General features: G+C 37.5%; 2 protein-coding genes across 5 annotated transcripts in view; one reads left to right on the top strand and one right to left on the bottom strand.

Moving 5' to 3' along the window:
- LOC107993600 (phosphatidylinositol 3-kinase regulatory subunit alpha) overlaps window positions 1-16,942 on the bottom strand; it is a 34,149-nt gene extending 17,207 nt beyond the window's left edge. Inside the window, exons 1-6 of one of the 4 annotated variants that reach the window (XM_017050106.3) lie at window positions 16,803-16,942; window positions 15,289-16,074; window positions 15,102-15,215; window positions 14,930-15,019; window positions 14,790-14,837; window positions 906-1,015 (exon numbers count right to left, since the gene is read on the bottom strand). In XM_017050106.3, the coding sequence (XP_016905595.1) occupies window positions 906-1,015; window positions 14,790-14,837; window positions 14,930-15,019; window positions 15,102-15,186 (333 nt within the window). In that variant the 5' untranslated portion in view covers window positions 15,187-15,215; window positions 15,289-16,074; window positions 16,803-16,942. Of the gene's footprint in view, window positions 1-905; window positions 14,118-14,789; window positions 14,838-14,929; window positions 15,020-15,101; window positions 15,216-15,288; window positions 16,075-16,356; window positions 16,496-16,802 lie in introns of those variants that run through there. The other 3 variants (XM_028664713.2, XM_062087285.1, XM_062087283.1) reach the window with 3 other exon arrangements.
- A 515-nt stretch (window positions 16,943-17,457) lies between these two features.
- LOC107993605 (armadillo repeat-containing protein 6 homolog) lies at window positions 17,458-19,873 on the top strand. The gene is made up of 5 exons (XM_017050115.3): window positions 17,458-17,593; window positions 18,098-18,429; window positions 18,505-18,800; window positions 18,882-19,147; window positions 19,274-19,873. Exons 1-5 carry the CDS (start codon window positions 17,477-17,479, stop codon window positions 19,646-19,648), a joined length of 1,386 nt encoding a protein of 461 aa, XP_016905604.1. The 5' UTR covers window positions 17,458-17,476; the 3' UTR covers window positions 19,649-19,873.
- The last annotated feature ends 1,307 nt before the right edge of the window (window positions 19,874-21,180 follow it).

The following is a 21,180-nucleotide window of genomic DNA, read 5'->3' as shown; positions in this document are numbered from 1 at the left end:
TCGCTCTGATAACGAAACCTGGCTAGTGTTTGTGTACAAAGTCATGTTCCGAATAGAGGTGGGTAAAGGGGAAAACATGCGTTCGAAGCAGACTTCCAATGCTGGTGGTGAGAATATGTCTGCGATTTATGCAAATTAAACAGAGATACGGAGATAAATTGGACGTGGAACCAGTTGGTTCACCTCTGAAGGCGAGTAACAGGAGCATGGTAAATAATTTTCCTTGTAAATCGTCGGTTTCAGCTACTGTGCACTATGAGAACAAAAGCATTCTTATATTTGCTTGAAATACGATATATATATATATTTTGCGCGCAAAATTAATTTTATCAATTAAATTTCATTGATTTACAATGCTACAATTTTAATTTTAGAATATAAATCGATTAAATGGTCAACATGACCTTGCTCATGTCGAGAACTAGGCAAAATCGTTGTCGTGATTGTAAACCTGAACTTTGACTGTAAACAGAATCGTTTACCGACGAAAAGACTTAAATCGAAATTCATTTAATAAAAATATCAAGACAAGAAAATCAAAATTAGATATCGAATTGAAAGAAATTTATTTTCAAATAATTTTAAATTAAATTTTCTCGAATCTTCTATTTACCTATTCTGAGTACGAGAACAAACAAAACAACGCCTTTAATTTCTTAACTTTCTCTTTTAAATGACAGATAGATTAAACATATTAAAAAAGAAAAGAAAAGAAAAGAAAAGAATGATTCAATATGTTCGAAGATAAGAGCAACGATTCTTCAATCAGTTTATCAGTGATGTCTATCGCGTGTTGACAAGAAAAAAAAACATGTAAAAACGAAAGAAAGAAAAAGAACATGTAAAAATAATAATAAGTATAGTATAAGAATAATTAAAAATAAAAAACGGATGATTTTACTGACCTTGTCCTTGTCGAGAACCTGGCCCGGTAGCGCGTGACCCTTGCTACTCCATTGGCAGAGGTGCTGCCCGCTGTACTCCGAGCAGACCACGTGGAAGCACGCATGGCACTCTGGAGGACATAGAGAACCGCACATGCAGCAACATAGATTACGCATAGTAGCCGGCTCGCGGCCGGCTCCAGTGCCCTTGTCAAGGGCACGCTGTCCGCTATCACCACCAAAGCCCTCATGACCGACTGAATTCGAATAGACGCTCTCCTCTGCCATTACATCGTAAGCATTACCATTTATCGACGATTCACTGTTCTGTTGTGAAAAATCATTGCACGAGCACAGATACTGATGAAACGATACTGTTCTCGCGCAAGGAAATAACCCGCTCGGCCATAGATGTGAAAATTCCTCTGCATTTTCAAGCAATTCCTTCGAAGTGCTTCTCGACGTTGGATTTGATCGGAATTGATCCGCAATCGAAGATAGTTTCGAAAATTGTTGCTTCCGGCTTATAGGAAGATTTAGAAACTTTGTCGAAGTTACAGAAGTGACGGAGCAAAAGGAGGACGACGAGGAAGCGGCATTATTAACGGGGTGGATTTGTTGCTGATTAACGGAGGTATATCGCTTAGGCAAAAGCAACGCGGCACTTCCTTTAGAATTGAGTGGTTCCGATGGTGGAGGAGGATCGTTAACAGGCATAGTTTTAATCGAGCTGGTACAAGTTTTTGTCGTGATCGCAATGCTGGTTTCGAGATCACTGTAAGTTCCATTGCTGTTAAAACCGAGTTTTGTGTGAAAATTACGTGGTGGTGGTGGTATCTGTCTGGGATGCAGTTGCAAATTTTGTGCGATCGAGGAGGCGTTCGATATAGAGGCTGCCGGCACAATCGCGGGGACGGTGGACGTCGAGGCGACGGCGCCATTGGCCGAAGTGGCGCCTTTGCGGAGCATGTAATTGTCAGAATCAACGGCTAGGAGCCGCGACATGGCCGTGGACTTAGCCTTAGTGTCATCGTTCGAGTATCCCTTGGGCAATACTTCGATCTTGTCTGTCCTGGTTTTCGTTTCGGCGAGCTTCTCGTATTCCTCCTTGTCCGCACAGCTCGCCGCTGTTATCGGGCTAAAGAGATCGTGTATCCTGCCGTGTAAGCCGACCACAGGCTGCACCTGCGAAGCAGCGGTCGCAGCTGCTGCACCGGATGCACTCGACGCCCCCTTCATCGCTGAGGCCAATCACGGTCATCAAAACTCCAGCCACGACTAGGTTTTATTAAACACTTCCACGGAGGCTTTTAAGTTCAAGTTGTTACTTTCCGGCGAGTCCTGAGCCTCCCTCGATCGACGCGGATCGCCCGTCATCGTCGCCTTAGCCTCGTCAGCCGAAGTGTTCTCGGTTCCGTTTTACGGAACACGCAACAACAAGCTCACAATACAACCAAGTCGCGACCAATTCTTCTTATTCTACTTACTTTCTTTCCGATCCCTCCAGGATACACCGATTCACCACCGTTCGACTCTCGCGTGTTAAAAACGTAATCGCTTCAATTGATTCGCGTTGCAAGGTTACTCGCATGTCGCCACCAACGATCTAGCGATTAAGTTACGCTTTAAACCTTTTATTTTTTTTTTCTTTTCTTTTTTTTTTTTTTTCGAAAAGATGCCAAACAACTCCAAGATTGAGAATTCGTTCGCGTAGGATAGATCGTGATTCGTTGATCTTTGTATTTTTTTGCTCACAACCAACAACAATACATGATTTTCAATTTCTTTTATTTTATTCAAAAAGATTCATTAAACACTGCTTGAAACCGGCTTCGTTCGTTTAATTGTCGCATTATTAATTGTCGCTGATCAACCACGAAGAAACGTGTCGTTTCATATTCGATAGTTAACTTATCGCCAAAAACGTCGATATCTTTAAGAAGGAAAGATTCCACTCGTTATTAGCATGAAGAGAGATAAAGAAAGTAAAGGAAAAAAAAAAAAGATCCGTCGAATTTCCAATGGGTAACCTCTTCTCAAATGACGTGATCCAACGATGTGATTCGGTTCTCAATTTCGTCCTTTATTATTAATATGCTTGAAATGGAAATAGACAGACAAACGTGGAAGACGGATAAAGAGGAGAAAATAAAAAAACAGAACAAAGAGAGAGAGAGAGAGAGAGAGAGAGAGAGAGAGAGAAAGAGTCACTACCGTGGGTGTGACCTCGCGTAAATTCGTTTTTCATAAATCTCACTCCTACCACTCTCTCTCGTGCGCGCACACACGACCTTTGTATAAACGCCGAGATTCGCCGAGCCGAACGAAACCGGTTTCGTCAAGCAACGACACCGAACGATTTTCAACGTAGTCCCGCGAGCCTGTATAGACGAGAAGAGAGTACCTCGTGGGTTATTCGAGAGAGCAATTCCAGGTGACCTTAAAGCGGTTCCCTTCGTCAATTAGATCGAATTATTTTACCAATGCGGTCGAACAAGTTTGCTATACGCTTCAGATCGAATCGGTCGTGGATCGAGCGACATGCGCGCACCTCGATCTCCGATTACTGTGCCTACTCGAGCAAACGTGTCTATTAACGTTTATCCTCTTCTGTTGCTCGTTTCGTGTGGCTTCTCTTGTAACCTCTATTCTCTCGTTGAAAATTAAAAAACAATCTTCTTTGTAGACAGAGAGATAGAGATAGAGAGCGTGAAGAAAGCACGTTAGTGATCCGGATCTTCATAACCTTCACAGTCGTTACTCGCGATGAAACAACCGGCTCCTGTCTATCGCCTTAATAGCATGCGTTAATTCAAGATGGATTAGATAAAATAGCTTTCAAGTTGCGGCAACAGGCAAACGGAAGAATCATTTGTAAAAGAAACGTGTTCGTCTAATTTCACAGGTTCACATCAAGTCACACAACGTTGCTCAAAAATCAGACGACTCTTTTTTAAAAATTTCACAATCGATCACCACGATAAAACTGATCGAGAAACTTTCCATATTTTTTGTTCTTTAGATAATAAAGTGGATTTATTAATTCAAACGATCCGCGCAAAGATCATCGATCACATCTCCACAAAACGGAATACATCCGCGCTTGCCCTTATCACGACCACCAGTAATCTGCGACTGCTGCGTCTCCTCGGTCTGCCTCGCGTTCTTCCTCGTCGATAGATCACTATAGAGGTATCTTACCAACAGCGAGTCAACGAATCTGTCGGTAAAGCAGTTTGTCACGGACGATCTTATTACCTCGTTTCTTTTCTCTCTCTCGTTATACATATATAATTTCCTCGTTGATTATCGTTCTATTCAAACGATATATTTCGAAAGGTTTTTCAAAATTATATTACAAAATTCTTGCTTTCCAATTTTACAATTCCTCTTGCGTATTGACACATTCCTAATTCGATTTCATCCTAAAAAACTTCGGTGCACTTAATCTTTAAACGAATTTAAATCTTTTGTCGATCGAGCATAACCGGCGTAGAAAACGATGATATCAAACTTTCTTACCGTATTATTCGTTCTCCGATCAGTCTACACCGGAACACCGGCATATACGTGCCTACTCGTAGAAACAGCGCACGCACGAGATGGAAAAGTCCACTGGGCACTGCACTTTTTGCACCGGCAGCCTGCACCACGCGCACACCTGCACACACGACGACGGCACACACGTCACTTTCTGCATGTATGTGCACGACACCTATCTATACATCTGCCTCTTTCCTACGTGATACTCCTCTTTCTCTCTCTCTTTCTCTCTCTCTCTCTTTCTCAACCGCTGTTCGTTCCTTCACTCTTTTCTCTCTTTTTCTACCTTTGCCACTATTGTTTCTTTCTCTCACACGTTTCGTTCCTTTACTCTCTCTTATATTTCTCTCCTTCACTTCGTCTGCTCGCCATACACAGCCGGTCTACGTGCCGACTAACCGTGGGCCAAGTCTTCAATTTCTTTCCCCTTTTTTCTCCTCTCTATCTCTTCTCTTTTTTTTCCGTTTCACCAATGTTCTCTTATTTCATTGACTAAGTTTATTAAATTATTCACAAGCATACGGAGAAGATTTCCAACTTTTTGGCTTTCACTGAATTCCAAGTCGCTAAGATCGGTGTTTTCGATTTATTAAACAAGTACACATCGCTTTAAGTAGCACCATTAATTTTCCGTGCGATCGCCGGTCACGTATTACGATACTTGATATGGTCTCTCTGTCTAGCTGTCCGATATTGTCTCTAGGTTTCTTCTGTCTTTCCACCTTCGCCGATCCTTGTCGAAGCGTTTTAACTTTTCCACAGATCCCGTTTAGCACACTAGATTCCGTTCTCTAATAGACTTTTCTTTGCCGTTGCCACCGGCCGCGAATCATACATCTACACGGACGATTTCCTACCAGAGAAAATATCTCCGGCGGCTCGGCGCACAGCTGACCGGCCGGTCCGCCAAGTTCGGTCAATAGCCATAGCAGTCGCAGCCTGCCGAGGGTTGCTCGTGCTCGACCGTCGGCGTTACACTTCGGTCTGTTCCGCCTCGTTTCGGCTCTTTCCGTGGCCTTTATGCGAGACATCTCCGTACGTAGCGACTATCGGAACCCCGGGCTTACCGGCCGATCGAAGCGGCTTCGTGGAAATTCCCCGACCATTTTTTACGCTCGGCTTACATGCTTCTCACGCTCAGGGGGTCTCGTTTTTCGACTTCACATCAAATAGAAACAGACATTTCCTCGAGCGAATGAAGATTTCTTTTATTAAATGATCAATCGAATGACCAATCGAAAAACGTAAATAGACTCACGATTATCGGAATTTCACTGTCATCTGATTGGTGGCAAAGGTTGATGACTTTTATCAAACAAAAGCCAGATTATATACCAGGAATATTATCTTTTTTCATTTTCATACTTTCCTTCTTTTCTTTTTCCTTTTCTTTTTTTACCACTTTAAATAATCGTCGATTCCGATTTTTCCGATTTGATATAGAATACACGTTCAAAACATTCGAACAATTAATTAAAAATTACCATCGAATTACAATCGGTCTATCAACTCGAGCTTGTTCTTATCTGGGACCAGCTGCGATAAAGTCTACCGCGCGAACGCATCTGCAGTTTCTAAGCACGCGACGGAATAAAGATCGCGATTAAATATATAAGAGTTGATACGAAAGACATGCTTGACAAAAAAGAAAAAAGCATCGTCCGCTATTGTTCGTGACTAAATCGAGCTGGACCAATATCGTATTGTTGGAAGTTACATGGCCCGTTCGAAAAAACGTTCAATGACCGTTCGCGTCAAACATAAATCCTCTGTTTGATGACTCAAAGATCCGGAATAGGTAAAAATTCCATTCGGTTCAAACGCGTAAAAATAAATGGATAATAAAACGAATCGGGTTTCACGATAAACCCATCCTCGATTCCTCTTGGAAATTCAATGGTCGAAAATTGTCGATTCGTTGAAAAAAGAGGGATACGTGATTCTAAATCTCTTTCTATTCGCGATAGTTAGAGAGAAGGAGTAAAAATCGAAAATTCCCGTCCCCCTTTTCCGTGTCGTAAATGTCAATGCTGACGGGGACAGAATCAGATTTCATTCTTTACGATCAGCCTTTACTCTCGCTCTTATCGTGAAAGCGCTGCATGCGATACGCTCAAGTGCGTACGCACGTGCTCTCGCGCGCACCAAGGGCCTCCCGCTACTCGAATCATATGAAAGGGCCGCGCGCGTATAGTACTTGAAAAGGAAGAAAGGGATGTGAAAGTGAAAAGCGACTTTCCAAGGTAAAAGAGGAGACACGCGGGGCGAGGGAGAGAAAGGGAGAGGGGAGAGAGAGAGAGAGAGAGAGAGAGAGAGAGAGAGAGAGAGAGATGACGCGATACAAGGATCCCTGGACGTGAGATGATCGAATCCGGCCGCGCAGGCGTTCTGGTTCGAGTATCCTGTTCAAGGTCACAGTACTAACCACGTACCAACCCTTCACCCTACGTTATAAACACAAAAGGATCGATTTCCCATCGGAAAGCCAACTGATAGACCCTTCTCGTACAGACACACGAGGGAGAGAGATTAAATTTCAATCGACGTTCCTGTGGTTATTTCGGTAGTTTTCCGATATTCTTAACAATTTGTTCTGTGCCTGAAATGCTTTCTTTTGTCAAGGTCTCTTTAGATAAGGATGCGTCACAACGATACGATTTGAACTAGAATGACGGTGTTAATGGATGTTCGAAAGAAGGAAGTGCATATAGTGGAAATAAACAAGGAATAATAAATAAGGATGTGACGTTTCGATTCAGTAGATTTTCCTAAGCGAAACGCGATCGAAAGGCGAAAGATCTGTGTAAGAAGCATTCTCGATTCGAAGGTGTGCATCGTGAGAGCGAAGAAATTCTTAGATATATACAACGGTGTTACGGCAAGAATCGCGTTTCCTTTTGGCGCGCACTGGTGGTATGTTTTAAATCAGGTCGAAAGAGGCGCGGCGCGCTTTTCACGCGCGTTCTACACGCGTTATTAAATATCTCTATTGCACGAACCTTGCTTGATAACTTTCAACTATGCAAGGCTCGAGACTGGTGGCTGGTCAAATAAAAGCCACGACAAAAACTTGCTTAGCCAGATGGGAGGAAACACACACCGAGAACAGAATTTTACGTCTACGGTTTAAACGGCCCAACTAACGGGCACGCCTCCGAAGAACCTCCCAGATCGTGATCCGAAACTTGAACAAAAGCGGTATTCTTAATGTTCGCCGATCGATCGATCGAATACAACGATAGGTCGAAAGGATCTCAGGCTTGCGTGCGATGGATCGTCGTCACGCGTTAGCGCGTGCATATGCACATGTTAACAGCCGATTACAAAGAGAACCTTGTCGCCATCTTCCATTTTCTGTATAAAAATCTTATCTCGGCGACCATGCGCGACCGCGATATCTAACGATATAAACAAAATGAAGAACTCTTTTTCGCGACGCTCCAATTCGATTAGTCTCGAGTATTTAAATGTACGTCGCGATAACAATACATGCCATTGTACTTGACCGGCTCTCGTTGGGGGCGGTATCGGTTGTTCGGTACCGCTCGTGGAATGTTTATCGCCGCGATAAAGAGTATATTTATTAAAGGTAAATAATAGAGTATCGTCGATATCGAATCTCTCGTTGACGACGAGTATACTCGAGTTTTTCCTAACAACAGTGACACGCAGATGACCCGATACGTACCCACAATCCGATCAGATTGATACTAGACTAGGGAAAAACGCTTTATAAAATCGGTCGATCACGTCGATTTCTATAACGTAACGTGTTCCCCTTTGCTTTCGTCAATGTTTAAATACAACAACGTAACGAAGACACGCTCTGTTGCACCCGTATACATAATACGAGAATTTCTGATTCGTTTTTTTTTATTACGCTCTTTGACTGCTCGACGTACTTTTGTACGTCTCACATGTCGTGCACGTAGCTGTCGAAAGAGTTAACGCGTAAATTAATTCCAACATCGAGCTGCATACATCGGGGAAGAAGCCACCGATCAAAGCCAATGGCACGTCGAAACCATCGATGACGGTGATTACTTAACCATGTAAATTGATTCGTAAAAATTCATGCCTGGTACCGTGTCTTTTTGCTCACAATTACACATTTCGCATTAAATCGAGATGGATTAACGTTGCTTATTCGTATTCGAACATTAGTCAGATCGAACTTTTATTTCTTTCCTTCTTCGTTATTTGGTTTCGATTCGAAGAATCGCGAATGATAGAATATACGTAAGAATCCTAGGCGATAGATTCTCGTATTGTAGCGAGATAAATTATAGGGCAGTGATACGTAATCGACAAAATTGCGGGTATTTCGATGATAATAACGAATATAATTGCCGAACGGAAAATTGTAATCAGGAAAGCACACTACGTGCTCGCGTGCACATGTTCTCCGTTACGTATCTTTGCGAGAAATCCGAATGGCGAATCGCGAATTCTATTTCCGAAATGGAATTAATTCAACCAGGATTTTCCTCGAAATTCTAAATGGAAACGTCCTTGGGACATCTCGGAGCGAGAAGACTCGTCGTCGCAGCGAGTAATGTTTCCCAAGACGAAACTGACGAGCAATCTGGTCCATATAAATGCTGTCCTTTTAATTCAACGAGAGCGCACCATTGGCGACCTGTGCCACCGTAAACCTCGATTAACTCTGTCGCGTAACATATCCTATTCTCCTCGCGTCGGCTCCATCGTTTACCCGGGGAATCCTGAATTTCCCATAGCAACGTGACGGTGCACTCCATTACCCATGACCTCCGCCCTGAGCCTGGGGGCCTCTATATCTGCGAATCAATGCAGCTCCATTGCGTGCATCCCGGTTCTATGTGTGTGCCAACCGTGTACGCGGCTGTACATGCATGTATCAGTCTCCGAAATACAGACGGTAGCCTAATCGGAATAGTCACGCGACCATCGGTGCAAACATGGAAAATAAGCGAACGTGATCGTTTTCTCTCGCCTTATTTCCCGTCTTCCCTTCTGTCTCGCACGTCTGTCTACCGCGTAATTTACATGGTACACGAGAAAATAGAGACACACTTCGGTTCGTATGGAACGGGAACACGCGTGGTTACATCGAAACCGGTGCAATTCATTACCGCTAACAGTGCGTCTTGTACGAAGCGTCGATCCGTGTTCTATTTACCCGTTAAAATCGGATTAAAACCAAGCGGATAGTTTATTAGAATTTGAATTTTAGGAAGGTTGCGCGATTAAGAAGTAAGCGTAAACGTTCGCGCGATTTGCGAGTGTTTCGAGAGAATTCCGGTAAAAACTTGAGAGGAACACGAGAGACAGGGAGTTCTAGTTTTATCCTCGACTTCCGCGAGTCACTGGAACATTGGTTGAATAACTTGGTCCGACTCTTCCCGACTCTTCTATATAAATATTCCGCTCATAAATATGTATACATTGTAAATCGGGTATGCGCCAAGACCGTTGGAAGCGTATCAAAAAACGGAACAAAAGGATGATGAATGAATTTCATCGTGTCAGCGGGGCGAAAAGGGGGTTGAACCGCGACGAAAGAAGAAAGGTGGGCGTGCTTGTGATCTCGCGTTATCGAAACTTGTGCGCGATACTTATCCATCGGCGATCGGGACGTTTATTAAAAGCGACGAGCCAACACGTTTCTTCGAACCATCAATTTTAAATTCGCGTACGAACACGGGATTTTCTCGTACCATATATATATATATATATATATATAAAACATAAATAACGAAAAACATAAAGTTGTTCGTAGCCAACGTTGCATGCATACCAATACTCAATCATAGGTTAAGTGAAAAAGAGGAAAGAAATCGATTTTGAATATGCGAAAGCGAGAAGAGCCGATAAATTTGAAGAACTAAACAGGTAGAAAAGAGTGGGCAGTTTTATTTCGAATGAAAGTTATCTGAAATCGTAAAAGCTAACTGAAGAAACTTCTAGCGAAAGAATCCTAAAAAAAAAAAAAAAAAAAGATCAAATCCCGGTTCGTGCAACGACCGCTCCTTTCTCTCGCGCAACGCTCAAGAGGTAGAATGAAAAAAGACGGTAATACGCGTTGCACGGTCGAAAAATCTTGTTGGAGTAGAAAAACGCGAAGCATTATTTAGACAAGCTATACGCTCTCCGTTCAAAGAATAAGGCTCTCTTCTCTCCGTCTTGTTGAAAAGAGTGGGTGTATTAAGAAAATGCGTGGCTAAAATTCAAGGTGGAGGAAAGGAGAAAGAAAGGAGAGGAGAAACAAAGGAAAAAAAAACATGAGGACAGCGAGTGACTAAATATCGAGACATTAACCGAGCGGTATGGTGCTCGAAGGTGCACCGAAAGAGGGAACTCGCCTGCTCGAGGTGGACGAGTTAATTTTAGTTTAATCGACCGACCTGATACGAGAAGCTCGTGTACGAGCGTCGGTACACGTACGTAAGTAAGCAGTACGTATCCGCGCACTCGAGAACGAGTCAAAGCACGCCTCTATACATACGGAAGGACTTGTTATGCGTCGCTGGCTTACGTGTAACTTCGACAACCGCTGCTTTTCCCCCCCATGGAATTCACTTTCGAGTTTCCCGACACTTGGACACAACTCGTCACAAAGTTCAGGATAGATATAGGAATCTCTATGTGATTCGATGCATCGGTTCTACGCGATATATATACATATCGTCGCGTGTTGTGCAAACTGATCATTTCGATATGGATCATTTACGAACATTGGTGAAAATCGATGATGACGACCGTCTACCATGCCCGAGTTCCCCTACGTAAATGCGTGGAAATTGACTGTTTAAGCTTAACCGGATGATACTCGTAGCGTATAACCGTAGCGGCTGCGAGAGGCTTCCGTTTTAGAGTCAAAGTGCATTCGGATCGTTCGTGTAAATGGAACGGGCGAGGGAGGGTTCGAAGTCGTTCGGATCGAAATCATTCAATTAAGGTCAGTGGCTACTACGAAACGATCATCAGGCCCGGCATCGGATCTGAACGCAGAAGAGACGCTTTCCCTTGGTCCTCTCGAACGTTTTCGATCATCGAAAATATTATTGATGATCCGCTCGTTATCGAAAGAGCATCGTACCTTGGCCGCATAGCGAAGCGATGCAACGAGACTTAGGTAGCGAGAAATACGGAAGTTAAATGTCCCCTCGACGATAAGAATGTGTAGGGCGTTCTCTAGAGACGAATCGAATACAAATCAGAGGAGGGAAGGTCCAAGTACCTTGGGCGAATAACGAGTCGCGAGGGTTTGAACGCATCTAAATTCAAATCGGCAACGTTTCCGAGACTTTTGAAAACGAGGGAAAAAATGAAAATATTTTTTATAGTTTTTCCAAAGATTTGATACGCGTCGATTCGTAATTCGATGTGGTTAAAAAAAGTGGAAAAACTCGCGTATCTGTTTGAGTGGAGGGGAAAGGAGACAGGAACTGGGGAAGCCGGAAATCGAGGAAAAAAGGGGGGAAAGCAGCAGAAGGGCGAAGCGCTTGCGCGACGAGCTCGTTTCCATGGCTTCGTTCGTTTCACGTAGCAACAGGAGGACTTTTGACCCCGTTCGATTGTCCTTCGAAACAACTCGATGCCTCATCGTTTTCTCCCGCTTTGTCGGCCGAGAGAAGTGAAACGCATCGTTGAATCGCACTTAGGCGTCACTCTTCTTTAACCTCAACGCGTGTCTACCGTCTTCGATAAGATTCCTCTTAGTCCGACGATAATACTTCACTTCTATCATTTATTTTAACGATCATACATATACTTGGGGATGATCGCCAACGAAAACAACGAATAAAAAAAAACACCCGAAATTCGCACAGCTTGAATTACTCAGATAAAAAAAGAAAAAAAAAAAAGACAGGTCCTAACATCGATGAATTTCGAAAGCGTTGATCATGAATGACGCACGAGTTTAAATTTACGAGCGGATCGATGCGCAAAGAAAGCCACGATACGAACGTTAAGTGGCACGTATATGAACAATGCCTGTCGTCGAACAGAATAATTTCGATATTGCCTTATTATGCTATATTCGAGATATATGCTGGTCGTTTTCCCAGGCAATGCACGCAATTTTACGAACGAACTATTCTAAACAAAGAACATAATGCGTATGAAATTTAACTACAAATTATACACGAGTTATATATTCTAATCCATGGATTTTCCTATAGATCGAGAATTACTGGAATAGCAATGGAAATATTGTCAAATCGCGATCCGCGCATCGCAATCAAAATCGGTGAAAATCTCTTTTTGAATAGAAAAATAAAAGAAATTGAAAGAAATTTTTTAGTCAGATTCTTTGACTTTTTGTTCGACGACTGTGAAGCAAACACGCTTCTTTTCAACGATAGAACGAAAAAGATCATCAATTCGTACGAGGAAAAGAAATATTTTCTCCAAGTGAATAGTACAGTCTACAGTCCTCTTATTTCAGATCGTGCGAGATCATACTTGATGTGACTCTTTCATCCAACTTCTTTCTAATCCACGCGCTTTTTCCCGCGCTTAGTTTCTACCATAAGTATGCGATTGCATGTACTTTCACTCCTCTTTTCTTTTTTCTCTGTCAAATTAAAAAAAAAAAAAAAAAGAAAAGAAATTATAGTTCGAGATGATCTCATATTATCTCAGATTATTTTTATTCTCTTTTTCTTAATATACGTGTCCACGCATAAATGGCACATAACTATCAAACTGAATATAATATCTACTAATGTTAATCATCCCCATGGAAAAAACTAATCGGATAAATGGACAGTAATCGTATGCTTGTAAAATTCAATGTTCTAAATTGAAGTTACAAGGACGTATCGACTCGAACGTAGGTCATGGAAGGGTGCAAACATTCAGAAGCGTGTCTTTGATATGAAGGAATCGTTTTATCGTTGCGACTTGATCGTTTTTCTCTCTCTTCACCCCCTCCCCCATTCTTCCTTCCGTCAGAAAATAGTATTAGTCAGAAATTAGATACAGTTCACAAACTCGTAATGACTATGTATAGAAGTGCTCAGATATTGGTGGTAAATGTTCCGTGCGTATCAAATATACTGATTTTCAATGATTGCCTGTGGAAAATTTGGTTGATTCTCGTACGATTGCGTCGAAGAGCAAAAGTGTGTAAAACGATCGTTCTATATGTAAGTACGGTTACATCAATTGTATCTCTGATTTCTGCTTTCTTTCGTACGATTTCGTGCTAATGCGATTGATTGAAAAGCACTCGTCTCGCGCGTCCGCGTGCTACGTGATCGCCGCGATAGTTTCCTTTTCCAAGCGTGAAATCCAATGAAACGTAAGTAATTTCGTTTGCACAGTTGCCAGTCTATGATATCTGCTATTGGCTAACCTATACGCCAATATACTTTCAGGAACGATCCGAAGAAAACCTCTGCTCCTCTACTCTTTCTGTTCGCTAATTTTGTATCTTCCATGTATTCGTGACGAGTCGTGTCTATATTCGGCATACACGCTCGCCAAAGATGCACGAATTATCATGGAATAATTCTGGAGTTATTGTACCGAGATATGATAAATCGCGAAATTTGATCTTTTTTCCTATTAAAAATGATGAATATCTATATTGAAAGACATTCATAAGAATGAAAGAATTTTTTATGTCAAAGACCGAAAGACGATACAATATTATTTTAAAATATAATCATTTTTATAAAAGAATATAATCGAAGAGCAGGAACTTAAAAAGAAAAAAATATTATCTATTTCTCTCTTAAAAGAATAAATAACAAAGGTAGTAGAATTATTAATAGATATTAAATAATATCGATCCAATGTATAAATAGTGAATATTCAAGAAGTTGTACACATTTAAACGGCATAGGAACGAAGCTCATTAGAGAGTAGATACGTTCCTGGGTCGTACGATGGCAAAACGTCGGTGGTGGGGAATAAGAGGGACAGGAGAGGGTTGTGGAGTTTCAGAAAAGAAACTGCCGGCTGAGCTGGAAACGAACGCGAGGTAAGGTGAAGGGGGACACGACAGCACGCCACTTGAAGTCACCGTGACTGCATGTGTTACTATGCTACGGTATCGCCCTCGACGGTGATCGAGGAAACGATGATGAACCGTATTGTCGTGCTCTACAATTTTACTTCGAAGAGGGCGACTATATCGTTATTTTACACGGTCGGTATATTTCATGATTTACTAATTTTGAATATTGAGAAATTAATAACTTTTTCGAATTATTAAAATTAACAAAGAAATAATTATTCGTGTTTTATTCGTGTGTGATATTTGATTTTTAAATTTTTATGGATTTACATTTGACATGAACGATCGCAAAATAAAATTCTGTTATTGCATTAATATTTATCAAAAAAAAAAAAATTGAAAAAACTCACCTTTACATATGACGCCCACTCTTCCAGTGCCCCAAACATAATCTTCACCTATAAAAAATAAATAAGAAGGTTAGTATAATTGTAAAAAAAAAAGAGAAAAATATATATATATATATAGCTTATCTTATAATAATACTTACAATGCTTACAAAGAATAGGAGTTAAAAAATATGTATCTATGAGGATGTGATTATTTTTAGGTTCCGTATTAGAAGACTCAGTTACATATACTACAACAATGAAAATAGAAAAATTAAATATTTTAAATATGAGTTACATCTATTATATGCATAATTATAAAATGTTAAATACCATATGGCCTATTGCTGAGGGTTACATAAGACGACTCTTCTTCATTATGAGTGTCTAAGTACGGTGATAAGTTTCCTTTCAGCATTAGGACTTCCTCGCGTGTACCTGCAGCACCTAAAAATATATTGTTTATACATAAAATTTGATTTTTCAAATTTATTTTTTAATTTTTAAAAATTTCTCGTACCGGTACAAAGTCTTCTTAGTTTTCTCCTGTTGTTTATACAAATATAAGCACTGTTTTTTTTTTTTCCCTCCAAAATGGAGCCTTATCCGAAATTTCTTAAGAAATAATCACATTAACATGTTCTCTCCATGGAAAAATATATTAAAATTAACTCATTTGTCAGTCATACATAGTATGTAAACGCGAATAATTCTGCACAACACTATAATCACAGAACATAATCTCTCCTGATTGTTGTGCATCCTCTTCTTAGACATTAAAACATTTTTATTCCACTGTAGTAATACCACAAATTGTGTCAGAACAAATTCTTATTCAATACTTCATGTATGCTACTTAAAATTATTTGTAACAATTTGAGCATCATTTAAAATGTAATTTTTATTATTTTATAAAATTGATTTTTTTATTGATTATATTAAACGGCACCAGAATTATTACAAATTTACAGTAACTCTCATTTAAGGCTACTCGCTTGTATACATAAAATTATTTTTAAAAATCTTGTTTGATAAATATATACATATATATAATGTATAGCAATATATGTAATGATGATCTGTGATGATATTTGAGTGTTAATTTCTCTGAACACACACAAAATCTATTAAAGTAACTTGATATGAACACAGCGATAACTAGTTATGCATGACAATGTGATGCATCATGATTTTATCATTCTTTCTTGCATTTTTTTTGTGGAGATCTATAGTTCAACTGTACCTCTTCTCTCATACAAACATTTATTTCATGCTTTTTCATATCCACAATCACTTAGTGCAATTCCTGCAACATAAATCAATGTTTATGAAATTTTCTGCATAATTCTATAACACTTACAATAATAATTCATAACATATTATAACTATATTTCATTAAATCTTCAAATATTATCCAATATATTTTATTATATTTTTCATATAAAAACACTAACACATTAAACGATATATACTAAAATAAATGTGCATAAAAAGCAAATATAGTCTTATTAATAACGAATAATTGGTATAAATTTTTCCAATTATTACTTTTTATAATAAAATGGAAAAAAAAGTGCGTTTGACTAACCGATGACGCGAATGGCGTACATAGCGTTTCAAAGTGACCAAAGTTATAATCAATGAAATATTATGATTTCATAAAAATTATTATTCCGTTATATTATAAATTATAAAATAAACTCGCAAATATTACAACTCATTTTAATCACATAATGATTTTTACACGCACAAAATTTTATACTACATGTCTTTAATGATGAATAACATAACACAGTTTACACGCGTGTTAAGTAACCATGTAGAAGTAATGTTCTTTGAATTCTTATAAAAAGTTTATTTTTCAGTTGCACATAATCATATCTTTTATGCACTGCAAGATACAACGCCCAAAAGCGATTCGAGAAAGATTAGAGTTCTTACGGACAAGAAACTCGATGGAGTGATCGGTGGGGATGCAAGAGTGAGATCTGATAATAAAGATACCGTATAACCGATAAACATTAAAAACACTACCTTCGCACTTCGGCACATCGAATTCTTGAGGTTTTCAGTTTCAGCTGCCGACAAATCGACAGCAAAATTTGAAAAGATCAAATAGTAAGTGACAAAGAATTGTTTCCCTCAATCGCAACACGTACGAACACGGTTAGGCCAGGCAAAGCAGCTGAGGGCGCTACGATCGATCATTGCTTACGTTTTATCAGGATGAGAAACCTACTTTTTCAAATTTATTTTTGATTATTTTTATTTTGTTTTTCTTTATATTTTTTAATACCTTTATGAATTTATTGTATCTAAATTTGAAAATCACTTTTTCCTAACAACATTTAAAGATATAAAATAAATCTATCAATATTAATTTCATATAAATTATTAATTTTTTTTTAAATATCTTATATATAATCTACTTTTTTTAATAACATTCAAATAATTTATGATGATAAATTAATTATGACAATAAAAATAAAGTAGATAGAATAAATAAATAAAATAGATGGAATATTAGATTATAAATCCCTAGATTTATACCCCCACCAATTCGCGATGTGTTAATATATTATAGAACACGACAAGATTGACATTTGTCTTTTTGTTTTCACGTGGATAAGGCGCACTGCGTTCCCGAGACAGCATTCATTTCCTAATATAGAAATTGAGAACGCGGTGAACAAAAGTATAGCATTATCATGGTTCGCGTAATTAGTCAGGAAACCTACGACGAAGTTGTCCATGAAAATATGGAGCAATTTTCGATGACTCCCGAAGAAGCTATAGAAGACGCGGTAAAACAATTAGAAGCTCAGGTATCTAAATTTGTTTCTTTTTAATTTTCTGACATATAAATTTCTACAAAAAATGTTTGTTAATTTCTTACAAATTTTACTTCAAAATTTGCACAAAAAAATAATTCATCACTTTAAATTATAATCAATATTTTAATGTTATTCATTATATAAAAATTCTCGAAATTTGAATTTAAATAAGTAAGTATTTCTAATCTTATATATAGACTGTTTTATATGTTTGGAGTTTGTGTCAAATTAATTTTTTTTTTATAAGTGTTAGAGTTATAGTAGTAACATTTTTTTATTATATTTATATTATTGCAATTAATAATTTTATTTTTATATCAATAACAAGTGAAAAAAAAATCAAATTATATAAAATATCAAACTATATAATATTGTAATTTTTTCACTTAAAAATATTATAAAAATATTATAAAAGGAATACAAGAAGAATTCAAATAATCTAGAACACATTATATAAGTACTTACATGTTGTTTTTATCAATTCTATTTTTATAGGGTGTAGACTTGAGCAATATCATTAAAGATTTAATTCTCAATGATGACAATGAATTAATTACATCTTGTTTAAATCAAATTAATATTGCTATAGAGGATCAAAATTATGGAAATATTCATCATACATTAGACAAATTGAGAATTCAATTAGACAAAGATATTGCGCGTAGAGTATATGCAGGAAGAAATGGGGCTTATAATAGTTTAATAAAATTAATGAAAGCATGCCTTAATAATGGTACAGTAATAAAGGCAGCATTGAAAACTATTACTTCATTGATGACTGGTAATCCAGATTTATTAAATGATGAGGGAATAGCCTTGCAAATACAGTAAGAAGTTATTAGCTATGTATCAAATACAATATGGGCAATTGTTTTTCATTTATAAATTATTCCATTTATTAGGATTTTAGATAATTATCCAGATATTCCAACATTACAGTGTCTTTTACGATGGATAAGAGAATGTTGTATAAAACATGAGAGTAATAGACAAAATATTTTTAATGCAGATATATTTAATAAACTTAAAAAAATATTAATTCGAGATAATGCATCTGGACCTGAGTTAAGAGATGCTTGTGCTGTGATTAGAGCTCTGGTGTTAGATGATGATATTAGACATGAATATGGAAAAGCACATGAGCATGCAAGTATCATTGCAAAGGGAGCCCTCAATGTCCTAACTGGATTGATGCCAAGTAAATACCAAGTAAATGTATGTATAGAAAAAATTATATATGCAAAAAAAAATTTTAATAGGTACATTTTACTATGTATAGGATATAAAAAAGATAAAGGGGTTGTAGGTGATTTAATGATAACTTTAGCAGCATTAATAGTGAGAAATGAATTTTGTCAAGAAGTAGAGGATGCAGGAGGGTTAAAGTTTGTTATAGATGTCATGATCGATTATCCAGATTCAGAGAAATTAAATTGGCAGGCTTTAAAATTATTAAAAGCTCTTGCTGGAAATGATAATGTGAAATCTCATATTGTAACTTCAGGCTGTGGCCCTTTAATTGTTTCTGTCATAAGTAGACTCAAAGTAAGTTTCTATTCTTGTAATGATGATGATGATGATGATGCTTTTCTGTGAAATATGTCAATTATAGTATTTAGATCTATGTATGAAAAAAAAAATTTTGGCACTGAAATGTTAATCATGTCATAGGAATCTGAGTGTGTAGTGACCGCAGGACTTGCATGCATTTCCGCATTAACACTAAGATGTCCCTCAAACGCTGGTGTGTTTTATGATTGCGGAGCACCGCTTATTATCATAGATGCGATGAAAGCTTATTCTAAAAGCGTGAATGTTTTGAAACAAGCTGCTTGGGCTATTCGAAATATGTCTGTAAGAAATAAGGCAGAATGTTCAGAATTTATTACTCATGGTGTAGAGGACGTTTTGACAAGTGCTCTTCAACAACATGGTTCTAAGCTCGAAAGTGACATAAAGGCGGCTTTAAGAGACCTGGGATTGAAAGTGGAATTGAAAGAAGAATGGACCGGAAAAGGTGCATCCTTAAACAATGGGATTAATTAATCGCTATCATGTATATTTTGCAAATAATTCAAATTTTTATACATCTTATTTTGAAAAATGATAAATATACATGTGAAAAACTAACGGCTGATATTAGTATTTTTCGTAGCAATACATCATATGTATTGTTTTTGTAATTTGTTTTTTTTATATATTGATATATATATATTTATGCGTTGTATATTATTATAAATTTATAATAAACTTTTATCTTTATTACGATAAGATATGCAATTATGATTCACGACCACATATGAATATCAACCACGCTTTAATTCGGTTTTTATTTCATTATCTCATTTACGTTGTCACTTTTTAGAAAATCTTCTTAGATTTTTCTTATTTATATTATTTTTTATTGAGCAAATGCATTAATTTTTGTCAACACATGAATAATATTTCCGAAATTATTGATTTAATTAATTGCATGAAAGATCTCATTATTAATTACTAAACATTACTAAACATTTAAGAAAAATTTTTCAATTTATTCTTTGCTCTGAGTAAAGTATAAGCTCGGTTTTAATATTTTGGATCATTTTGGATCTTGGAATTTTTTTTGAGCAATGTCAGGTGTATACGTATATACATATACCTGATTATTATGAATAATATCCGAAATTACATCCATCTTTAAACACGTATCCATCATGTACAGCACTAAAATTTTTTCCGATCAGTCTATACTCTCCATTTATCCTTTACATCTTCTAAATACCAGAAATCGTTTACAAAGAAGTTTTCACAAAACATTCCTATGTTAATATAAGATTTAAATGTATTCGATCTAATTAATGTTACTTTTAATAGTAAATGATGTTACTTTAATAGTAAATGAACATATAAAATTTATTCTTTTATTTTTTTTTTATTTAGAAATGACATTAATAATTAGAGAATTAAATTTGTGAAAACTTCTTATGTTACGGATAATACCTTTCGAATATCATAGAATACATATTTACGATCAAGAATTGCTATTCATTTTCTGACAACCCTTTACATCGATAATTCATTATTAATTCTTCGTTGTACTTCACTCCTGCAAGAGACTACGATTGTATCACAGTCTTTGACGAGGTCACATTTGCTAACGAGCACTATATCGTGTCTCGAGCCAATGTGATAATACAATAGACTTTCATTCGCAAAATATGATCAAAGTAGACGTAAAATATTATAGTAAAATCGGAAATGAATCATAATAAAGATTTCTACATTTTATACTTTCATAGATCAAAGTATACTTATAGTTAGAGAAATTTAAGAAAATATACGTATACATACAGTTTCGAAATGGACTAGAAAAAAATATAAAACAGTCTTTTTAAGATTAATAAGCACAACTATCCTATTCATCTATCGATCATTGATTCTTAAAATTGAATTCAATATGTGCAAGTGAGCAATATCCAAGTGAAGAAAGAAACGTAATAGACGTGTAAATATGTTACATGGTGAAACGCTTGTATCTCTTCGAAACGCATCGTAAGGTATTTGAATATTTTTTTTCAAAAAGACTATTTCTTTTC

Source organism: Apis cerana, linkage group LG1, assembly GCF_029169275.1.
Source record: "Apis cerana isolate GH-2021 linkage group LG1, AcerK_1.0, whole genome shotgun sequence".
NCBI lineage: Eukaryota > Metazoa > Arthropoda > Insecta > Hymenoptera > Apidae > Apis > Apis cerana.
Note: the sequence above shows the minus strand (reverse complement) of the source record. Positions and strands in the feature narration are given on the sequence as shown.

What these genes read in the sequence shown, in the direction of transcription:
- LOC107993605 (XM_017050115.3), top strand. Translation starts at nt 17,477, where the DNA reads ATGGTTCGCGTAATTAGTCAGGAAACCTACGACGAAGTTGTCCATGAA. An exon ending in CCTAACTGGATTGATGCCAA is followed by an intron (nt 18,801 to 18,881) that starts GTAAATACCAAG and finishes TACTATGTATAG; the next exon opens with GATATAAAAAAGATAAAGGG. An exon ending in CTGTCATAAGTAGACTCAAA is followed by an intron (nt 19,148 to 19,273) that starts GTAAGTTTCTAT and finishes ATCATGTCATAG; the next exon opens with GAATCTGAGTGTGTAGTGAC.